At 39.2% G+C, this 22,845-nt stretch overlaps 1 protein-coding gene across 2 annotated transcripts in view; it reads right to left on the bottom strand.

Moving 5' to 3' along the window:
* LOC115026771 (glypican-6-like) overlaps nt 1-22,845 on the bottom strand; it is an 88,323-nt gene that overhangs the window by 6,872 nt on the left and 58,606 nt on the right. For both annotated transcript variants that reach the window (XM_029459730.1, XM_029459729.1), the window contains 2 exons: nt 19,753-19,883; nt 18,970-19,113 (listed from right to left, as the gene is read on the bottom strand). In XM_029459730.1, coding sequence (XP_029315590.1) covers nt 18,970-19,113; nt 19,753-19,883 — 275 coding nt within the window. The remainder of the gene's footprint in view (nt 1-18,969; nt 19,114-19,752; nt 19,884-22,845) is intronic.

Raw genomic sequence — 22,845 nt, 5'->3', positions numbered from 1 at the left:
TTAACCCAGAGACATTTTAACTCTTTGACTCACCAAAAGATTTGGGTTTAATTTTCATTCCACGTCGACTATCAAATGTTTGCATCATGAAAAGTGAGTCCATGCAGGCTTGCAGCAATAATTTCAGCTTGAATGTCAAGACTTAAATGCTCCTTTGCATCCCAGCCATGTGACACAGTCAGATATCATTTCCTGACTTGAGCCTGTTGAACTCCAATCTTTCATCAAACACAGAATTTGACATATTTCACTGAAGCTGAGGGAAAGCCTGATAGCAGCAGGTTGGCCCCATTATCTTTTTCCGTCTGACTTGCTGTTGGCTTACGTGAAATTGTGGTGAACCTGAGCAGAACATGAAAGGTGCTGTACTGACTGTGTGACGCTGCTGTAGGCCCCGACTCTGCTTTTGATGTGTTAATCCTGTCACACTGATGCCAAAGCACTTCAGCAGCTCTGATACTGCCCAGAGGGTCAAGGCTGCACTCAATGCAAAAGATTGACTGGCAATGTTTGACTAAACCTCACACATTAAGTTTAGTGAGAGATTCACAGTTTTTCTCAAGATCTGCTGGCAAAACCTGTAACAAGTGTGAATTAAACTTGGAATGAAAAACTCACCTTTAGGTAATGCAATCTTTTTTTTTTATAAGCACCTCCACTAAAGATGCTACTGCATGTGGCCGAAAACAGAAAAGCAGTTCACTTATTTAATGGGCTGAGGTTGACTAACACTGTCTTTTTTCATTTATTGTCACAAAGAAAGTACATATATCCATTATACAGAGTGACTAAATGGTGAATGTTTACTATTTCAACCAACCACAACAAACACATAGTCTGAGCAGGTACATGAACGTCCCTATTGAGGTGGAAAACTGAAAGAAATCCACAGGGAACCAAATAAAAGAACTTAATGAACCTAAAATACCTCAAATGTCTGATGCTTAAAGGGGAACATTTTTTAAAAGAAGAGGAAAGGTTGAGCCTTTTTTTACAAAATGATAAAACAGCCTCTGGGAAAAGTCTGTCTCTCACTTCATTGCGCATTGCCCATGAATAAATAATACGACTGCAACAAGCGGCACTGGCATGCAACCTGGCTTCAGAGCACACTAGATGGCACTGTGTCTTTGAGAAATGGAGGATACAGATGAAAGCAGGCAGAAAGAAAGCGAGAGGAAAATAAAAGTGAGAAAATACATTCAAATTTAAACTAATTATGTTTACTTCTTTCACATCACACTTTGTATGTACATGAATTGCCACGTGCTCTAACATAAAGACCATGTACTTGCCATGGAAACAGATGCCATTAGGAAGAATAATGACAGACTAAAATACACACAAATCTACAGTATTAACAACCATCATGTCCACATTATCATCGCAGTACGGTGATGTGAGGAAGGAGAGAGGAAGTGTGTGTGGAGCAGAGATCTTTATTATTATTATTATTATTATTATTATTATTATTATTATTATTATTATTATTATTATTATCAGCTTGCCTATTACTGTCAGTGTTAATATTCTCATTAAAAATCACAATGAAGATAACAAACAATACTTACATCAGGAAACATCATAACAGATGACTATAATCAGGTGTAATAGCTTTTTCCATGATGACATGAAAGGTGTTATTAGTGTGCGACACCTATGGCTCTGTAATAAGGGCTGACAATAGAATAGAAATATATTAATAGAAATTAATAGAAACATTTACTAAGCCATGATCATTTATATAAATATATATATTTTAACCTATAATGACATAATATATATATATATATATATATATATATATATATATATATATATATATATATATATATATATATATATATATATATAATAACAGTCAATGTATGAATCTTAAGTTATTCAATCCTATTTCGTACCTAACTGTACAGATGTTTTTCACCTAATGCTCTCTTCCACTGACAAACAAATATGTTTTAAACATGACACATGAATAAAGGATTTCATTTCCCTTCATGGTTTGATATACATTCTTACATGTCTTAAACCCCTTTGAAAAACTAAAACTTTAATTTACTTTAGTACTCAAATTCAGCATTAATGCGCTGTATACACACATTTAATAAATGGTTTATAACAAAGTATAATGTAGATGTACTTACTTGTAATTACACTTCTCATGTGAAGATGAATTTAATAGTAAACCACTATATTATTAAATATTAATATAGTGTTTTACGTTTACATTTACTCACCAGAAACAACTGCTTGCAAGTACATTATAGTCTGTTATGAACCATTTAATACATTTTATATAAACTCCAACTTAACTTCCCACTTATTTATTTTATATAAACTGATTCATTTATTTTGCTCTTACAATTGTATTTGAAATAGTATTTTCACATTTGTGTGAAGTCAAAGCATTTCTATCTTAGTGTTTTACACTAAAATAAAAAACAGAAGAAATGAATAATTTTCCACTTTGCCAAGGTGTTTACGAGGAAGGCTCGTGCTGCAGGGCTTTCCATGGCCTCGCTCTCTATCTGTTTATTGCCTCACAATATCTATATTCAATATTTCTTAAAGGCATGATATTGGTGAAAATGGATACCTAGAGATGTATTATTAAACAAACTGTAATACGATATTCTGCTTCATATGAAGGCTCTCAGTGATCCGGGTACAGTAGTATGATATTTACTACTATACTACACTATACTATTTCATTCATTATGAAACAGACAATCCAGTTGCCTTTGACGTACAGTAATTCTGCTGGAGGATTAAAAACATTGCAAACTTTAATTAATGTGTTTAAGATGTTTTAGGTTCGGAGGTGCAGAAGGTTTTAGAGGCACAGCTGGAACATGCGTCTCACACTTTGCACAATAAACTCAATAAACATCTTTGAAAAATAATATCTTAAGGATAAATAAGTCAGACAGTATTCTCTATTTTTCAATTAACGAGTCAACAAATCCCATCAAAGACCAACACAGACACTGGTTAAGTGTCTTTTTAATACCTTCTGACTTCCTGACCCCATCTGTTAGACTCAGCCTCAAACCCTTTGGTACCTTTTGGAGTTTTATTGACAAAAACAAAAGCTCAGTAATCTTTTAAAAACAGCTGGCCTCTGTAGTGTTCAGCAAATGTTACTCAAACAGGAATAAATAGTGCTTCTGTTGGGGACTAATACACTGATACAAATAGCGGAGCCCAGGTGAGTAGTCACAGCAGCAGAGTTATGTGAGAATGATCGATTGAAAATAAAGTACAGTGGCTGTGTTAACTGTAATGAAGGTACATGGCACCTAGTGTGGCTAATTGATGTGTTTTTAATAGTTATTGTACAACTCTATGGCACAGAGGAACACTGCTGTGAGCTGTATCAGGCTCTGGAGATAATCAAATGATAGATTCATTGTTGGTTTATTTATTTTTGTCGTACTTGATAATGCTGCCAAAAATACAAAATCGTACCAGACTTATCCTTTAAAAGTACTAAATCAAGGAGAGATTCATGATAAAGCATCAATTTAAACCTTCAGGTTGAAAAGCTGCAGCAAGGTGTAGTTTTGCCCGCTCTTCCGCCTCAGCCATATTTTTCTTCATCGCCCTCCGTCTCCCTGCTTGCTGTCAAGAACCATATTCTCTCTCCCTCTCCCTCCCTCCCTCCCTCTCTCCCTCCCTCTCTCTCTCTCCCTCTCCCCCTCCCTCTCTCCCTCTCTCTCCCTCTCTCTCCCTCTCTCTCCCTCTCTCCATTACCACAGCCCAAGTGAAGGTTTCATGGCTAGCTGACCTATAATCTTAGACCAAACTTCTATTCTAAAAAGCTCTGTGAAACAAAGACCCTGGTCTTTCTTGTAGATGTGATAAAACAGTGTATGCTCAGTCGTCTCCTGACTGTACAGCATCCGTTCTCTCATCTTTTCTTCTCGAGTACCACAATGTAAATGAGCTGTCCAGCAAGATCGCAATAGCTATTCTTTTTTTCTTTTCTTTTTTTATACATATTTATTCAATCATACCTGTAATTAAATCAAATAATCTATAATTGTATTCTCTCGCTGTACCTGCTCTGTCTCCTCAGGAACAGGAAAACAGGAAGTTAACCGCACAGCTAAACCTTAATAGAGCAGATTAATCCAGCAGTAAACAGCATTGAAAAGTGGACCATAAAGTATTACAGCTGACACAGCTTAGCGTGCCATGATCCAAACATAGCCTCACCTTTGCATCTTTTTTTAACCACACATAATATCCACCCAAACATATTAGATATACAGTACACTGTTTACCCAATGTAAAAAAAAAGTAATTGGCTAGCTTGAATGGACAAACATGAGGAAATGTTGACATAGAATAATTATTTCCAAAAACAACAATATGAGTGAATGAGATAAAGGCATTAGCAGGCTTAACATCTCTGTTTACAGATACTCCAAGTATTTCTTGCAGTATTTATCATCAGTCGTGTTTCGTGCGCTCGCAGAGGGGGGGTTCTGTTAACAGGGCGGCGTGTGCCACCTTTCAGCTCAGCACAGACATGTGAGCGACCGGTACTTTGACCAGTGGTTTTCAGATGCCCTTGCCTATTCTCAGATCAAAAGCTGACGTGTCACTGGCTTTGAAGCTGCAGTCACACTCCTGGCAACAGCACAATGTCAGCGGTCGAAGCTCTTATCTGGCTGTGGGATGATGCCCGGACGTGCTATCTGCCTTTCAGTAAAAAAAAAAAAAAGAATATCAGACTATGTGTTTAACTTTCTCATAACACATCATGCTCACAGCGCTGCCAAAGTTGACCTACAGTGTTCAGCTGGCTGTTCTGTCAACTGGAAAATCTCCCTTTCTCTCGCTCACAAAGAAGAGCTCTTTAGGCATTCTGTCTCCCCCTAGTTATAACACCTCTATCTTGTTAAATTAACAATTAGTCATTTTTCAAGCGACTATCAAGGGATGCCGTAACCGCTTGACACGGAGCATATCCCTCTGCTCCAAGTCTGAGCTAAATTAGTACATGTTCAATCTAATCATAGACTTGGCAGCAGGTCTCACCACTAAACCACAAGCGGCAGACAACTCCTCAATCAACTTATTTTCCCTGGCAACTGCTCCTCCTGTCTGCGTTAAAATAGTTTTTCATTTGATACGAATGCAGTATTCTTCCTGCATCTCAATTACAGGTCAGGGAGTCGGTTCTGCTCATACCAAGACCTTGGCTGTGCCATAAGTCTCTCCCTGACCAGTGACCACTTTGAGGACAGGCTGAATAGTTTCTCACAAGGAGGAAGGCCACAGTAAGAATAACTCTGCCTCTTCATCACATTCTTGATCAAGTTCATATTGTTGACTGAGCCAATCCTAAAAAGAAAAACTAATAGACTCTCCTCTCTAAGTCTGGGTGCACTATGTGGTCATGTAGCCAACAGATGAACTGCCACAGTGTCGAGTATCAGGGTGCTGACGCTATGTGGGTGCATGTCCGCGGACATGGCTATTTAATATGCCACTCTAACATGTCATAAACTCCTCAATGGTTCCAGTCTATCCAAAAACAGCAGATTCTCTCAACCAAGACCTGCCATCTGGACTATAAAGCACTTTTAGCACATTGAAAAATCGGTAGAGTAGAAATAATATTGGCCAGCCCAAAGCTTACCAAGTAAATGACCTCAGTGATAATGTTTTGAGTAGCAGTTGTCCCTTTGTCAGGTCTCGTTTTGTCCTTGTCTGGAAACATTCACCTCAAAGGTGACTGGCAGTGTTGCTTAGAGCAGGTAACTGCCAGAGTGTATATAGGTGTGGGCTATTTTCATCCAATCAATATCCATCAACAGAAGGCAAAAGCAAATATGTTTCCCCTCTGCGACTTCACAATAGATTAAACTAGACAGACAATCACTAGAAAGACATCGCCCAGCTGTTGGGAATGGTACACCAAAACAAATCATGGTTCGAAAAACAGCACTTGCAAACTAAAACATGGTTTGATAGGACAGTGCAGCCGGGGTTTCTGTCCTCTACTGCCGGGCTACACTCCATGTGTTCATGAAAAACCCATTTTTAGGATCATTCTGTCGGCCATTGCCCTTTTTTCAACTCTCAGCTGGAGCCGCCCTCCTTGTTTCCCTTGATTACAACTGATTATGTCTTAGCATAAATCTGCCACAGCAGAACACTACGACATGATTTAACACCGACTTCTCGACAAAGCCTCAGCGGCGCGTATATCTCTCTTATATCTCCTGGTGACAGCGCTGTGATACTGTTATTATGCTGCTTCCTGGGAGTGGATACTTGAGATAAAGTGGAATTCTATTGTTATTCAAAGGTATCCATTATTTTGCATTGGTTTTGATTTTGCAGCCCAGGTTTTCAACAGTGTAGCGGAAATCCTGTGAGATGCATTTTAATGGTATATCTGACAGAAAGTGATGAACGGATACAGATAATATTGAGGCAATAAACAAACGTAATGAATATTTATCACTTCATCACTTCACTATCACAGCCCTTCACAGGTTTAAAAACTGCTGCCTTAAACAATACTGTACAGCGTGTTGATGTAATTGCACGAGTACAATATATTTGATTTGCTGCCATTCTGTCTGACTATGTTGTCAGATTTAGTTTTGATTCCATACTTCAGTATGAAAGAAAGCTGAACACTGAATTTAATCGCTCAGTTCTGGGACACCCTGGAGACATAACTTTATTTTCAACTTTCAACAGTCTTCATTACTGTTGTAGGAGAAATAATTCATCACGCCTTTAATTTAATGTGACGGTGAATATCTGTGTACCTTGATAAAAAGAAAAGAAAAAACGATAATGCTGCTTCTAAAAATAGTAGAAGCTGTGTTGTTACAAGAGATGCATAATTACACACTAGCGGCTTTAGTCTCTTTAGGCTAATTTGAACAGGTTTAAATGATCTACAATCTACTGAGAAATAATCCCCCAAAATACATTAAATACAAATAAAAAAAGCACTCAAGAATTACACAAAAACATGTGATCATGTGTTAACCAATGGTTAAAACGAATCCACTGGTGTTGTTAGAGCCCAACATTAACTGGCTTCAACTGTATTTGTGTCCATATTTCAGACAGCACATCAGGTCTTTTATCTTATAAAGGACAAATCGCTGTATGTTGTTGAAGCTCATGTAATATTTAAGTACCGTCAATGAACAATAGGGCATTCTCTATGGCCCGTTTTAAATAATATTGCCTCTAACCATTTGCTCAGTCCCATGGTATCTACAGTTTGACAATAATGTTGTATCATGGTGAGCAAAATTAATCACACAATGATTCCACAGTGAGAAAAAAAATGACAGAATATTGATGAAACAGTGTGAGCTTGTGATTTGCCCAAGGCCACGACAGGAGAAGTTTGAAAAAGGGAGATGATTAAAGGGAAGCTATGCTCTGTGGAGAACAGAGCAACTATCAGCAGGCCTGCTCTCTCCCTGCTGCCCTTGTTCCCCAGAGGGGCAGGCAGCCTAGAGTGTAATGGGGCCAATGTGCCTCATTAATGTATTGAGAGATATGAAAAGTAGCAGAGCCTTTATGACACCAGCTGAGAAAGAGGGGACGATGCATGGTATGATTTGAATAAAAATCACTGAGCTTCTTTTGTGAAAGAATGTCGTCTTGGCATTATAACGGTTGGTTGATTTAGCCTCTGATTCTGCTTTAGGGTGAATTGTAAAATACACACGTACTAATTGTTGTACTAATTATTGTCATGATGATTGTATATGGAATTTGTTTTTAGCTAAATTATTATGAAATGGTTATTTTCAGTATGGTTAAATTAAGTCTCGACGCCACTCTCTCTATTTGTTTTTATTTAATAAACCATGTTAGTGGTTTCTTAACATGTACTTGCAACTGGCTTGACCAAAACACTATTTAAAAACTTTTCCATTCTATGCTTTACTTTGAATGTGATGCCGTTCAAATCTATTACAACTTTTAAATCCAAACCTCTGGATGTTATTACATTTTAATTTTGAACCAGTTGAATCATTTTTTTTTTTGCTGACACCTACAATTTCTTCTAATCTGGGTGTTCAATTAATGTCAATGCATTTCAGTGAACATGGAAATGTACTTGCAGATGTACTCACTCTCTCAGCGGCAGACGTCTCTGCTCCAGTCTGGCTTCCTTTTGTTTCCACTGGCTACTTGTGAATTTCACATGGTAATTGCGCACAGATAAAAATCAGCTTTAAAAAATGAAATCACAGAGCAGAATAACAGACCACTGAGAAAACTAAAGAATGAACCGTAGATGCAGTTATGTGTTAAATGCCTGTGTTTGATTGGCCATTCCTCTCTGGGCTCACGGACATGTGATCAATCCTGTGATTGCTTAGTTACTCCTAAAAGTTACTGCTACACATTTTCTGTAAGTAAGACTGAGTTGTTTGACAAATGTGTGGGTTTTTTTTTCACTTTCGCTGTGGAACTGATTTTCTCCTTAACTGGCTCCAAAGAACTTTCTTAAATGTACTTCACAGACCTTTGATAAATATGGGCCCAGAACTCACTTTTTGATAAAGACCCCAGTTCTCCCTTTTGAAGTTCATCCCTAACCACCTTGGATGAGGCTGTGGACATGGTAAAAAGTTTAAAGTATGAGCATTAGAAATGGTTTTACAATTGCTTTCCTATCGTGTCACCCTTCAGACACATTCATGCATTAAAAATGTCTGGATTTGTCTCATAGAATAAATCAACATGATGATTTTTTATACAGGTGACTTGTGATTTACTTGTGTTGCCTTATGAATGACAACAGTAAACTGTGGATGATTAGTATTCTATGGTTGTTGCACCTTTTGGCTTACTAAAGCATGTTTGATGTCTTTATCTCACGACAGGACCATGGTCATAAAGCTTTGTTGTACTGTATGGCTGTAGCCCTATGCAGTTCTCTGATTGAGATATGTTGCTTTGGGATACGCCACCTTGCGTGTTCATCAGACACACTATTTAATTATGCCCTTCCACCTGACACAAAGTGATGGCTGTGTAATGAGGGAGGGCTCTGCTTTCTAATCATCTACCCGCACAGCTCTGTTCTCTCTCTCAGAAGGTTAGACTTTTCAATCATGCAATCAGAGAACCACGCTCACGGCCACAACTGTCCACTTTATGTTATGATGTGTAGCACATTTATTGAACAGACACATGAAGTGTTCTGACTGTAATTCATCTACGATGGTGGTCATTTGTGGTTACCGGTCACTGTAAATGGGTTTTAGATCCCAGAGGTCCATTCAAAGCAAAGTGTGAAGTCTTGACTGAACAACTATGCACCTTTTAGTGTGCAAGAAAAGAGTCTTATGCGCATGGTTACACACCTGCACAAACTGGCCTTTTTCAAAACCTTTAGCTATTTTCAATGAATGTCCTGCTTTACAATTACACAATAACATTCACTGGCAGCTGGAAGCTGTCTAGTACAATGCCAACAGTGGTACTGACTGAGTGACTGACTCAAACTGGTGATTGACATGTGAGCTGACTGTTTTTTCTCTTTTTCAAATGAAGATACAATGGGGCTGTTTTTGACAGCGGTTCTCCACATCTTTCCATTTTCTGCTACATCCCTGTGCATTACAGATAGTGAATTCACTGAATGTCTAACAATGGCAGTAAGAAAACATAATACAAGTCAAAATAAAAATTCCACAAGATATAAATACTCTATAACAAGTACAAGTATGGTATCTCTCACTGTCGGCCACATTAGGATTGAAGGAATTCCCAGAATTACTTTTTGTTGCCATAAATGAAATTAGATTTTACTATGGAAAATGAATGATATAACGATGTGTATTCTTTTCTACATTTCTTTCATATTCAATTATGTATTTGGTACTAGAAGAGCAATTAGTTTTGAGAGAAAACTACCTCAGATTTTCAGCTGATTTTCCTGACAGCTCTGATAAAGCCCAGTTGAGCTCAGGACTCATCTTGAGAACGGCCACTATGTTACAAATCATTGTTAAAAATACACTAAATGCTAAAAACCCAGGATTCCCGCAGGTATTTTCCCCAGGAAACGGGAGGAGAGAAATCCCAGGAAATCCCACAACCTCAATTCCTGGCATCCAACCCCGTCCAACATCAGCTCCACCTAAGTGTCCCTGCTTCTCTAACTGTTGCTGAGCAGTAAACCTGACACCACATTGTGAAATGTCCCTTCAAAACCATGTGGCTAATGGACACCGAGTCAGTAGATATAAGTAGATAATGCTTCAGCATATCGTGAGAGAGAAAAAGAACATACAGTACTATCACTGCTGTGTGGGAACACACGATGCAGATGCAGATTCAGTATGCCAGTGACTTTAGGAGACAGGCCTTTGTGAAATGTAGAGTGTCTACATGTGGTGTAATGCCACAGCTTTATACAACATGCAGAACAATCAATCAGACCAGAGGAAGTTACTTTCTCTCTCACTTCCCCAACAGTAAACACAGCTGTTTAACTGACAAGATTGGTAAGCTCTTTAAGTTTTGGTCTTTCATGTTTAAAACACATCACAAAGACAATCGCTAGTATAGAAGTATGACTGGTGTGTACCGCACATGTTTAAAAAAAAAGCGAACTGATCATGCATGGAACAAGTAAAAGAGATTTCCTGCCACTAACCCACAAACCATTTCAATTCATGTTTGTTCTCCACATTTCCCAAGTATTAAATCCTTATGAAGTCAGACAAAAACCTGTTTCTGCTGAAGGGGGGATTTACATTTAAAGTTACATGTGGAATTAGAGCAAACAGTTACGCTCCAGTGCCAGCCCTCACCCGAGTGGATTGTTTAATTTACGGTCAAACAATGCCTGACTGAACCTGAACCATGTTGCCACATATGCACTTCTAGACTATTTATTTTTGTGCGGTCTTAGAAAAAGTACAAGATATGTTAGAATCTGTGGAATCCACATAATTGCATGGTTTGCAACAAGAATCAGTAGATACAACAACTCAGAGAAAGGAGCTGTGGATAGGCCCACTTTGCTACCATTAAGCTGTATCCAAAAGCAAGAATGTCACAGTGGCTTGACATGTTCCTGGACTGCAGGAATATAATGCCAGGGTCAAGATTTTTGGGAAAGGAGCGGTTGTGCTTTTTCCCCCTGACAACTGACTTCACAAACCACAAGCGGATGTTTTACTCACTGTTTCCTACTGAACATGAAGAATGAGAGGGAAAGATTGTGTGCATGAATATTCAGTTTTACTTAATGTTATACTATTACAAGTAACCCGTGTACCAAGTGTATGAATGAATAATGTATCCCGACATGAAAGTGAGAAGAGGCTAAAAAGGGATAGTACAGTTTCTACTAAACACAACACAAAATAAATAGAAATTTGCACTGAGCTGAAAAACGACCCTTTTGCACCTTTATTTCTTCTCCACGCTCTTATTCCCAATCACAGTCATGGAAGGCTGGAGCTTAAGCAACGGAAAAACCTCTGGGCACATCACTGGTTTCTCACAATGCTAACAAACATAGACAGGCAATCACACAGTCACACTTAACAGCAGTATATTGCCCTGCATGGTTGGCATGGAGTGCCAATAGAAGAAAAAAAAAGCATGGAGAAAAACCAAGACTTAAGAGCAAAACTTTGTTGCTGTAAAGCAGCAATTCTAAGCATTGATCCACCATGCTGCCACCTTTTCTTTTACTGTAAAGGCTAGCCAACTGGACAGGAGCGATTGTCTCTTTCGGACTTGAACCAACTACTGAATTGGGCACGATAAGGCATGTAGCAGACCTGAGGATATAATGCACAACTGTCCTTGATCTAATGTCACAGTAAGAGGTGGCTTTTGGTTATTTTCTATGAAGTTGAACTCGACTCAAAAATATGTTTAGCACACGTTGATGTTTGCCCTTCACTGTGCAGAATGATGCATGTGCAGAGTCAGACACTAGAAGGCTGTTTACATATTCATTTGCTGAAAGAGGGAAAGTTACTCTTCTCACCTTCAATCTGAGTTTAAGACATGTACTGTACACGTGAGAGCGTGATTTATGAAATCACCACTCGTTTGGCCGATCAGAGAACACGGTATTTTCTATTTGTTTTGTGACCCAATCTTGGAAACATTGGGTCACAAAACCAGCAGTTTGCATTTAGATTATTTTCTTAAAATATTATGGAAAGTGTTTTTTTTTGGTTTCGAGCAGCAGTCAGGAGTTGCCCAAGGCAAGTTTAGACTAACCTTGGGCTGTATGCCTGAATGCAGGCTGGACAGCCACTGCTTATTGTTGACTTTGGTTTCCAAAAGTGTTTACTTTTGCCAAGAGTACAAAAAATGTTTGACAGGGGGAGACAGGCAGGGAGAGGAAGAGCAGAGAATGGCAGAAGTGAATTACATCTGCACGGATGAAAGAGGAGCTATAATGTGTTAACAATAATAGCTTAGTGGTCACTATCATAAAGACTAGGTTGAAACCTAGTATAAAGCTGGGCCGTGTCAATGAGCTAAATTGTGGCCATATTGTTACAGGGATCGTCAGCGGTAGTGTCTTTAATGTGAATTTTGTATGTTCAATTTCCATCTGCAATTTTCTGTGGTGGTCCCAGTAATATTTGTTCTTAAAGTGTACTGAAGTTGTGATATTTGTGTGCACAGAAAAACAAAAATAGAAGATTTTAATATTGAGAAACAGACGGAAATTGGATTTAAGAAAATGCAGTTGATGAAAATCCGATTTGGAGACATAAAACAGACAATTATTACACTTAATCGATAATCAGAACCTCAATCATATTTGATCCTGCATTGCCTCATTTTCTGGAGAATACGAGTTGCAAGAACACCTTGTTTAGCTGAGAATACATTCTACAAAAGCCCTAAGAGGCAAGGTGAAATTAATTTTTTGATCAGCCTACATCTAATGTCCCGGATGACGGAGCGCAGCAAGTCAAGTAACAGTAAAACCGCTTCAAATGTTGTTTGGTGTAATGCCAGAAAGATAGGCTATTCAAAGGCAAAACCCCGCCGATTCAGCACCATGGACAGGGCTGGAAGTCACTGAACTAACTAAGAGAAAACTGTTCTCCACTTGAAGGCACTGATAGCTTGTTTAGAGTAAGTAAAGGTGAGTTGGTGAGCCACGGTCAGATGGCTGATGGAGGCATATTTCCATTTGACAAATAAAATTGCTATTCACAAACGGGCTTTCAAATGCGGGGTTGGTGTGTATTTCACATAAACGCTTTCACCAAATCAATTTCCTTTTTTTTCTTCATATCGCTACTATAGGCCTAGTAACTGATGCAAAATCCCAGTCCGTCTGTCTTCGGGTGATTTGTTGTGCGTGTTGAAGTTATGACGCTCTGAACCATGTAAACATTTCCTGATGTAATGCTTTCCATCTGCTGAGCTGTCGTTATGACGTTTGACTGTGATTGGCACAGTCGTTCCAGAGCTACGAGACAAGTACCGGACTGGCTCAGTATTTCATAATCCCCATACACAATGATCTACATTCACATTCACCCAGCCGTTTTGTAAGTTGCGTGGCTGCACATACATGAACCGAAATAGAGGTTGCGCATGGAGACGCCCACTCAGTCAGCGAGCCTAAGACCTACCACCTTGCGCTTGACATCACTAATCAAATTTCAACTGAGGGTGCAAATTATTTAACGGAGCGTGCAATGCATGCATTTTGCGAATGTGACAACTAGAGCAGCCGGGATCAGACCCCAGCGCTGGGGTTTGCACTGGCTGAACTTGAGTCGCTACACAGCCTCTAACGGAAGGCGAGATCTGTCCCTTGATCTGCAGAAGTAACGCAGGGCTTAATGTCTCTCACTTATGTGAAAACCGTGGCAAGCACTGATATCTTAATGTCTTTATGTTTAATGCAAATCTCAAAATAATATTCCTCCATAAAACTAACCTCTTCCACGGGTTTGTGCGCTGCATTGTTGTGGTTGTTTTCTGACCGGGATGTACATTAACCTTTTCTTTCTTTCATTAATTTAGTCCAAAAAAATCTCCTACTTATGAGATACATTTAAGCTTTTCCCCCCGCAAAAAAATGTTAAATGTTCACCTTGCCTCTTAGGGCTTCCAAAGTTTACTTCTTGCAACAGAAAAACAAAAAAAAAGAAAGTGGTGTAAAACTGATCCTTTTAAAACTTCCAGGTATTTTTCAGTGAAATTCAGTAAAACATAACAAGTCTTAGACATACACATACACATCAACTGACCGAGCGTTAATGAATACAGCTTTCTGAATACATCAAGGATGTTGGAGCTGCTAATTGATGACTTGGGTTTCATTTATTAATAATCAGGGAAGAGTGTACATGAATAACCTTGTAAAAAGAAAATGTTACATCTGATTGACTTCCAAGAAGTATCCCCTGAAAGCCATGTAAAAAGAGGGTACAATGCTATTGACAGACATAAAGTTGAGGATCAAAGGATCATTAATGACAAACATTTTTCCCTACGAGCTCGTTCTACAGTCTAGTGTTGTTTGTGTCTTGCTATTATTTATAGTACCATGCTGATAAAATGCGAACCGTGTATAACATAAGGGAGACAAAAAGCACCAATAAAACTACACTAAATTGAACTGCACCAAACTTGTTACAAATGTCAAATTAAAAGCTCCACCTCTTATCTATAATGACAGTCTGTTGTGCCTTTATCCCCTCTTTGGACTTTCAAATCTCCATTTCTCTAAGAGCTTTGAGGGCGTGTGCTCTGACAGAATGTCAGGCAATTAAACAGTCATGGCTCATTGAGCTGGAGGTGGGCCCGCTCCTCCAGGCTTCTCTGTAGGCAAGACAAGAAATGAACGCAGGCTCTCCCTGCCATCCCTTGCACATTCTTTGACTCACAAACTTAGCGGTTATATCCAGACAAGAAATCCTTATGAAATGGCACCTTAAACAATTGTCCTCTTTCACAAGGCTGTCACAGTCACAGGTAATTATCTCGTGCCAGAATGTAAACATGGACAGTGTGTGGGACAACAAAGATGTCATGTCCCCGCTGCAAGATAAAGATATAAATGCTGTCGTACTAATAATGGCACGAGGGAGCAGCTACATGAGATTAACACCTTCACACCTATTCCGAGTGTACGGCATAGAGGCATAAAGAAATAACAGAGAGAAGTGTCAATTAAGACACGAACAGACAGAAGGTTACTTTTCTTTAACATATTTTTATGATTATTCTGTAAAAAGCCTTCAAGAGCTGGTCAAAACCTGCATTTGAACTTCTGTATTTCGTTCACACTGGATCCGAACAGAGAATCGAGAACTGTGACTTAAACTTTCTCACCAGAGCAGGAACAGCAAACACCTCTTTGTTCAATAGTCGAAACCATTACAAAATACTACCAACCTATTGGGGTACTGCAGTTGATATACTGAAGAAGGAAGCAAGAACCGGAATCATAGATACAAATGGCTATAAATTGCTTTTCATACAAGCCACCCACTGACCACGTCTGTCTCACGTTAACTTTAAACAACCACAGTGATACAATGCTAAGTTATGGGAAATGCATGTGATTCCGTCCATTACTCACTTATTTATGTATCTAGCAAACAAATAATAGCATGTATCCAAATGCAGCCTCAGTCAAATCAGCAGGAAATGTTTACATGTAGCACCAGGCACACCATCACTTTAAATCATACATATGAGTGACACACCACCTCCGTTTCTTAATAAGCTAATGCAACCATAGTGAAGCTCTCCCTCTGGTGCAGGCTTCATTTGACCATAATGTGGCTTAAGTGACCAAGAGTCATAATATAATGGCAAAACATGATTTTGGCACAGTCCCACTTATTCAAGGACTGGTGATTATGCAGGACATGCTGTGTTCAATAAACGGATATGTTTAGTTCAGTAGCCCATGTTGCACGGCGCCTTCTGTAACATTTTATTTTATTTTTGAAAACTGTAAAGGTACTTCTTCCATTAGTTAATGTTCAGTAGTACAAGTAGACATTTCCTTAAGATTACCTCCTGTGAACGAGCTTCCTCAGCAGCCATGAAGTTTGTCTGCGTATTCTCGCTGTGCCGTCGCTCTCCTTCTCCATGTTAGATGTTATACTGTGAGCTGATTGACAGCGGGAGGTTAAGCTGCAGGAGTGACTTCACAGCAGCTGTGTGTGTGATATCTATAACATATGACCTCAACCGACGAAATTCAATGTTATCAAAAACAAAAAAGCCCAGAGAACTCGGAAGTTCATGCAAGTTTAATGAAGTTGCTCTTTGGTAGGCAACATAAAAGTACAAAAAAAGAATGTTAAATGTTTAAAAGCCTTTAATCAGATGGCTATTTCATAGTGACATTTTATCTTAACGTTTTGCCAGAAGAGTGCTTTGGCTCTTTCTTATTATTTTTTCTAATTAAATATTAACTAAGGAATCTGCCATAAAAATATACTGCCATAAAAGTAGTTCAATATTACCGCAACACGACTCATCACAAGGGTGAAGGTTATGTTTCACTGTCTGATTTTAACTTTTATCATCTTTAGTTTAGAATACTAAAAGCAGACTAATCCTCTGCCACTGTGGCTGCTTCATTTACTGTAATCAAAAGCTATTCAACACAAGCACTCAGTATGTGAAAAGATGGTTAGTACTGATGAACCCAAAGAGAATTAGAACATTCTGCACCACTGATCTTTATAGGATGTTTCAGCTCATTGTTTTGGGTTTAAGGCCTGCAACTTTACTGTTTTGGTTCACTCTCACCGCTCTGATCGGCAATGACTTTTGCAGACACAGCAGGCAACTGTTTTCAATGAAAAAGCTTAATAAACACACAGTAAACTACCTTTTCAGCGCCATGCCGCAGGGAGACAAAGTTAACATCTAGCGTGATCATTTAGCAGCTTAAGAACCAGATATTTCTCAGGGATAAGTGGACGACAAAAACAGAGCTGAAAGCAGAGTGAATATTTGTCAATTTGCCTGAATCATGACTCCAAGTTAATGCTAATGTCGCCCCGGTTTGATTTTCAGCAGACACCTGACTGCGGCTGTAATGATGGATGTGAAAGACAAACCAAGCATTTTCTTTTTCATCCCATGAACCAATCAAACCCCGGTTACAGCATATTACTAAAATGTCACAATTTGCAGCTTCCTGTGGTCCCTATGATCAGCGTCTCGAGCTCAGGGATGTTGATAATAGAATGTGCTGCTCAGGTATACTGTTCTAGATATGTAAAAGCTCCCGTCGCTGAGCTACATCTTGTGAGATTCTCCAAGCAGGCTAATTGCTCAGTTATTCATGAGCAGTGTGAAGCTCCCACTTCACTCTATCATTACAGCAGACGCTGGTTCCAACACTCTGCCACCAACTCTTCACCGCTCTCCCCTCTGCTGATTGGTTGCTTTCCTCGAGGAGTTCACTCTATTAGCTAAGAGAACGAGGGTCTTCAACTGGGATGCGTCTAGAATAGATGTGGTGGATGACGAAGGTTTGCGTTGGATCTCCAAGAGTGGAATCCTGGTGACACTGTGGCACGTGTTCAACAATCCCTATGGTGTTAGCAACTCAACTGTAAAATACCATGTTTAACAGCTGATACTTTGATGCTATAATACACCACGGTGGCCTTTATCGAGGTCTGAATAGTTCCTGCAGTAGATCCCCTCATAAATTAAGTAACAAACTGCTCATTAACAGCAGATTCCATGAGACTGGGTGACACTGACTCCTATGTGAGATGGAAATGAGACGATGACTGACATTTAGTGTCGCATACCACTGAGATTAACAGGTCATGGTGCTTGTTTGCTGTAAGCTCTAATGCTTAGAACACATTGCTGTGTATCCCCAACCACACAATATTAAAACATTACAATAATCCCAGCAGAAGAACAACGGAAATGAGTATAAAATGTTGAACCTTACACTGTGTTGCATCGCATTCCAAACAATCCTCTGGTTTGCAGCATAAAAGCAGGGAAACAGAAAGTCTTAATTAATACAGTGTAGGTGGAAGAACTCATTGACGGACATACAACGCTTAAAAGGCAACTGCTGTACATGAGACATCAAAAGTGTGTGGAGAATGAATTAGATTATGCATAATTAACATTGAATAAAACAAATAATTCATTTATTGTTGTGGGATTCCAAGAGCCAGATGGCAAAACAAAAAAGAAATTGCTGCTTTTCAAATTATGTATTCATTAACTGAAAAATCCCATTATTAACCTGACACAAAGCTTGATTTAGCATGTTTTAAACACTGTGGGCGAGACTGCTTTTCTGCTAAACTGAATTAATAAATTCGCTACATTCAAAGGTCAATAATGCAAAAAAATGTTTTGGGGTTTCGGATAAAAGTAACTCTAAACACTTTACTTTGAAAGGGGCTGGAGGAGAGAAAGGAAGGGCACTGTGGCGCTAATCCATGATGAGAACTGTCTCTCAGCTGAATTGGTCTGTCAGCTCTGTGTTAACCTTTACCCTGATGCAGCATTTTAGGTTTCAAGGTTGTTTGAGATGGAAATCCATGTATCAAGATCCAATCCAACAAACATACAGCTAATCTGATAGAAAATAAAGGTGTGCTTTACAGCAAACAATTGATATGGTCAGCCTCAACAAAATCTATCCATCTCTTCTTTCATCCCTTTCTTTTCTGTTTGCCAAGTACACAGAGATGAGAAGGGACACTGAACGCAGCGCACCACACCACACCTTCCACTTCCCTCTTGGGGTAGAGCTGTTGATTCGTTAACAAACACAAATCGATAGAAGGGCCTGAATGGAGGACAAGTACAAATAATTAATTTCCGGCTCCAGGGGGCTTACAACGGCAAATCAACGGCTTTAATCAACAGTGTCAAGTCAGAAAGACAAATTATGTTTACGCTGAAGCAGTGTCTCGTCTGAAAACAGCAGCATGGACTCTGTCTTCTTACCAGTCTGTCTAGGCTTGTGCCAGCTGCAGTGGTAGGGCGCTCCTCTGGGCTGTACGGCCTGAAGCGAGCGTTGAACACATCCGAAACACCACGGGTAGACCTACTCATTCCTGCGGGTTTTGGCTGGCCACAGCCTTGAAAAACCTGCAATTACAAAAAACATGGGCACCCACTTGTCAGGGGTTTAAATTACTTGGGAAGCGGAAAATAGGCAAAACATGCAGTTTTGTTAAGGTCTTATGAAGCATTCACCACATTACCAGCGTGATAGTGCTCTTCATCAAGTTGAGGTAACCACGTTGATATGTCATTCAACTAGGTTTTTTTTCCACCAATGCTATTTAAGATGATAGTTAACTTTTTTACGGGCTTTTGGGGAAAATACCACATACACATAAACAAAACTGCATCTGTTGCATGGGAAAATCCAACAGAGCATTTAGCTTCGAATGAGAACAGGCATCCAAAACTGTGTAGGCAGAAAAAAATATTCACAACCACCTACATTTTCTTTCTTTCTGACTACAATTTTGTGGGCAAAGAAAAATGCAGTAAAACACAGGAAACACATTAACTACTGTTAGTTGAACTAAGATTATCTGGCCAAATTGAAACATATAATACAAGACCTAAACTTGGACATAATTAGAACATGTTGTACTACACACCTTAGACACAGCCCAGTATGACTCAAAGAAAGCTTAGTTTTGCTTCAAGTTGGACTTCATCAGCCGGTCTGAGGTGGTACTTTGGTTCTCTGGGGAATAAACCTAATTGACATACCCTGTAGGAGACCTGGGCACTGTTATCTTGCATATTCATGATGGCCTCTGAAATCTTGACATCAATAGGCTCCATGACAGATTCAATGTTGAAAGGTCCCTCCAGCCTCTGTGCCACCAGCAGCAAGGCATCTGTCATAAAAGTGGTAAAAAAAAGAAAAAAGGAGGCGTGTGTGAGGGCGTGAGGAGAGCAGAGATGAAAACAGACATTCAGTTGAAGAAACACGTCTCACTGGTATCTAAGTGGTCAAGCCCTCAGATACAAAAATAACTTTCAATATAGCAATTACCGTCAAAGATCTTTAAACTCAAGACAAGATGCATTATGGGATCTCGTTCACATACTTAAGTGACACAATCCTGTGTTGCAGCAGTATTAAACATATTCACAAGTTTGATAACACATTTCACGAAGTTCACTGACAATGTGGAAAACACAATTATAAAACAGAAGCAAAAAGAAGATTGCCCACACGTCCTAGAATACATTTGTGTTGCAGCTCAGTTCAGTCGTGTGCACGTACAGTGTTTCTGTATTTGCATGTATTTTCTGTATCTGCTAGTAATTGCTTGCATTTAGTTATAATGGGTTTTCTATATTTGCTTGTGCTTTACGTGCTTTCCAAAAATGCAATGCATAAGTTGTCAAACTGCTGTGAATGTTCATTTGTTTCTGATTTCTCACGTTGTGTCAGGCTCTGTCAACTTGAACAGCAAAATACAAAACAGCAGGTCGACTCCACGGACAACGCTTACTGTTTTAATTTCCATATCACACCTTTATTTATTAGAATTTTGATAAATGCTAAAATGCTATGCCTAACTAATCAGTATAAAAAAATATTAGTTGAACAAAAAAAGATTTATTGACAACTATTTTAATAATTCTCAAATGTGAGGATTTGCTGGTAAACTTAAGTTGGATAAAACAGGCTACTTGAAGACATCACTTTGCTCTCTGGGGAATTGCCATGGCCGTTGTTCACTACTTACTGACTTTTAAAATACTACATAATTAATACACTGGAAAAAACTCAATCATGAAAATAATCCTGAGCTTCTTGGGCATTGTTTTACCAAAGGTCATGATTTCAAACAGCAAACTATTGTGTCTTGCTTTCTGATTACGACACAGTATTGTCAATGATCTCCATCTCCTTATCACAGTCCACCAACACACATTTATGAAGCATGAATGCTTCTTGGGGCAAATTACATTTTTATATAGATCAACTCAATCAAGTCAACAAAAGGTTGTTATGCTGCATGCAACAAATAGCGCTGATGAGCCATTGATTTAATAAAAGTTTTGAAAGCCAAGCATCTATTTACATCGGCTGCGGGCAATGAATGAATATAAGGTCAATGGCTCATTAATGTCCTTGTGTGGACATGAGACACTTACCATTAGCATCCTCACAGACTCTAATTGATTTCATCACTTTCGATTAACAACAAATAAATAATATAATAATAATAAAATAAATAAAATAATAAAATAATAAAAATAAATAATAATATTTACAGCTGTAAGATGGTGAAGATTTCACAGTAGCTCAAAGTAGTGAGGCAACATATTAAGGCCCTGTCATACATATCCGTATGACAGAAACTTATGCCGGCGCATACGAATATTTGTCAGAGTCCAAATACGTCCAACTTTTCATCGGATCAGAAAAGTGAACATACAGATACACATGTCTAACCTATTGATAGCGCATCACTTACTTATACAAAATGTATCAGACGAATGCCCAACGAATGCATAACGTATACACAAATATGGCATATACAAAATATCGGCAACACGCTGGTGTATGTAGATATAAGGTAAGGTATAAGTAGTATTCTTTAAGAGCTCACTGTGTTACGCTGGGGTGCGTTGTTGAACGCTGATGTTTTGAGCATGTTCAAAATTACCGGACGTACCCGACGTGTGCTTCATAAGATATGCAGACGTTACGTTACGTTAGACATACGTGAATACGTACGTGAATACTTACCTACGTGAATACCTATGTGAATACGTACGTGAATACGTTAGAGGAACGTTAGATATAGGCTACGTCGGCTGACGGTGAACCCTACAGCCAATGTATTGATAACGAGTGGATAACCTGTTCCTACCCTATGTTAAGATGATGCCTGACGACGGAGTAACTTATTAAACGTGTTTCTACAGTACAGCTAGCGTTCAGCATGTTAGCCGTTCTCCAGCATCAGCATGACGTGAACCAGATGGCACTTTTCCAGCTCCGTTGTCCAGACGCTCTGATACGTTTTGTATGAGTAAGTGATACGCTATCAATGTTTGACATACGTATAATAATTTGTTATGTATTCGTTATGTATACGTCAGCTACAACACCGCTGTGGAAAAGTTGGACATATTTGGACTCTGACACATTTTGAGCTCATTTTCATATACGCCGGCATGTTTCTGCCATAGGGAACTGTGTGTAGTCTGGCGTGTTCGCCGTAACGTCTGCGTCCTTCAAACCATCACAACATACCCTTCATTTATATCAACCTATTGCCGATATTTTGTATGTGCCGGCATAAGTTTCTGTCATACGGATATGTGTGACAGGGCCTTTAGTTACCAGCCGCGACGCTAGTATTGTTTTCACCTTGTGAGTCTGTGTGTGTGTGTGTGTGTGTGTGTGTGTGCGTGTGTGTGTGTGTGTGTCATCATGGAAAAATGTGCTCCTGGAGACAACTACTGTAGCGGGTACTACTATTATATTTTCCTACTATACTATTTCTGTCTCTCTGTCTGTGTGTCTGTGGACAGATTATCTGACTCTGATAGCGTCGCTACTCTGCAAGATGCAGTCACAAAACCTACAGTAGTTGACATCAAAGAGAAGGTTGAGTTTAAAGATGGCTGTGGTCCAAGCAAGGGGGGCGAAGGAGCCAACACACACACACACATTTTATGATGGATTTATTATCAGTAACCCCCAAGCTCACTATAAATTGGGTGAAACCCCCACCTACTTGCACGTGCCCAAAGAAAAAAGAACAACAACACAAAGACAGCCTGCAGCTCAAAGACAACACAGCGTATTAGCCTGAAGCTGTCACCATCTGA

The sequence above is a fragment of the Cottoperca gobio genome, chromosome 21, assembly GCF_900634415.1.
Source record: "Cottoperca gobio chromosome 21, fCotGob3.1, whole genome shotgun sequence".
Classification (NCBI taxonomy): domain Eukaryota; kingdom Metazoa; phylum Chordata; class Actinopteri; order Perciformes; family Bovichtidae; genus Cottoperca; species Cottoperca gobio.
This window is presented reverse-complemented; position numbering and strand designations above follow the sequence as displayed.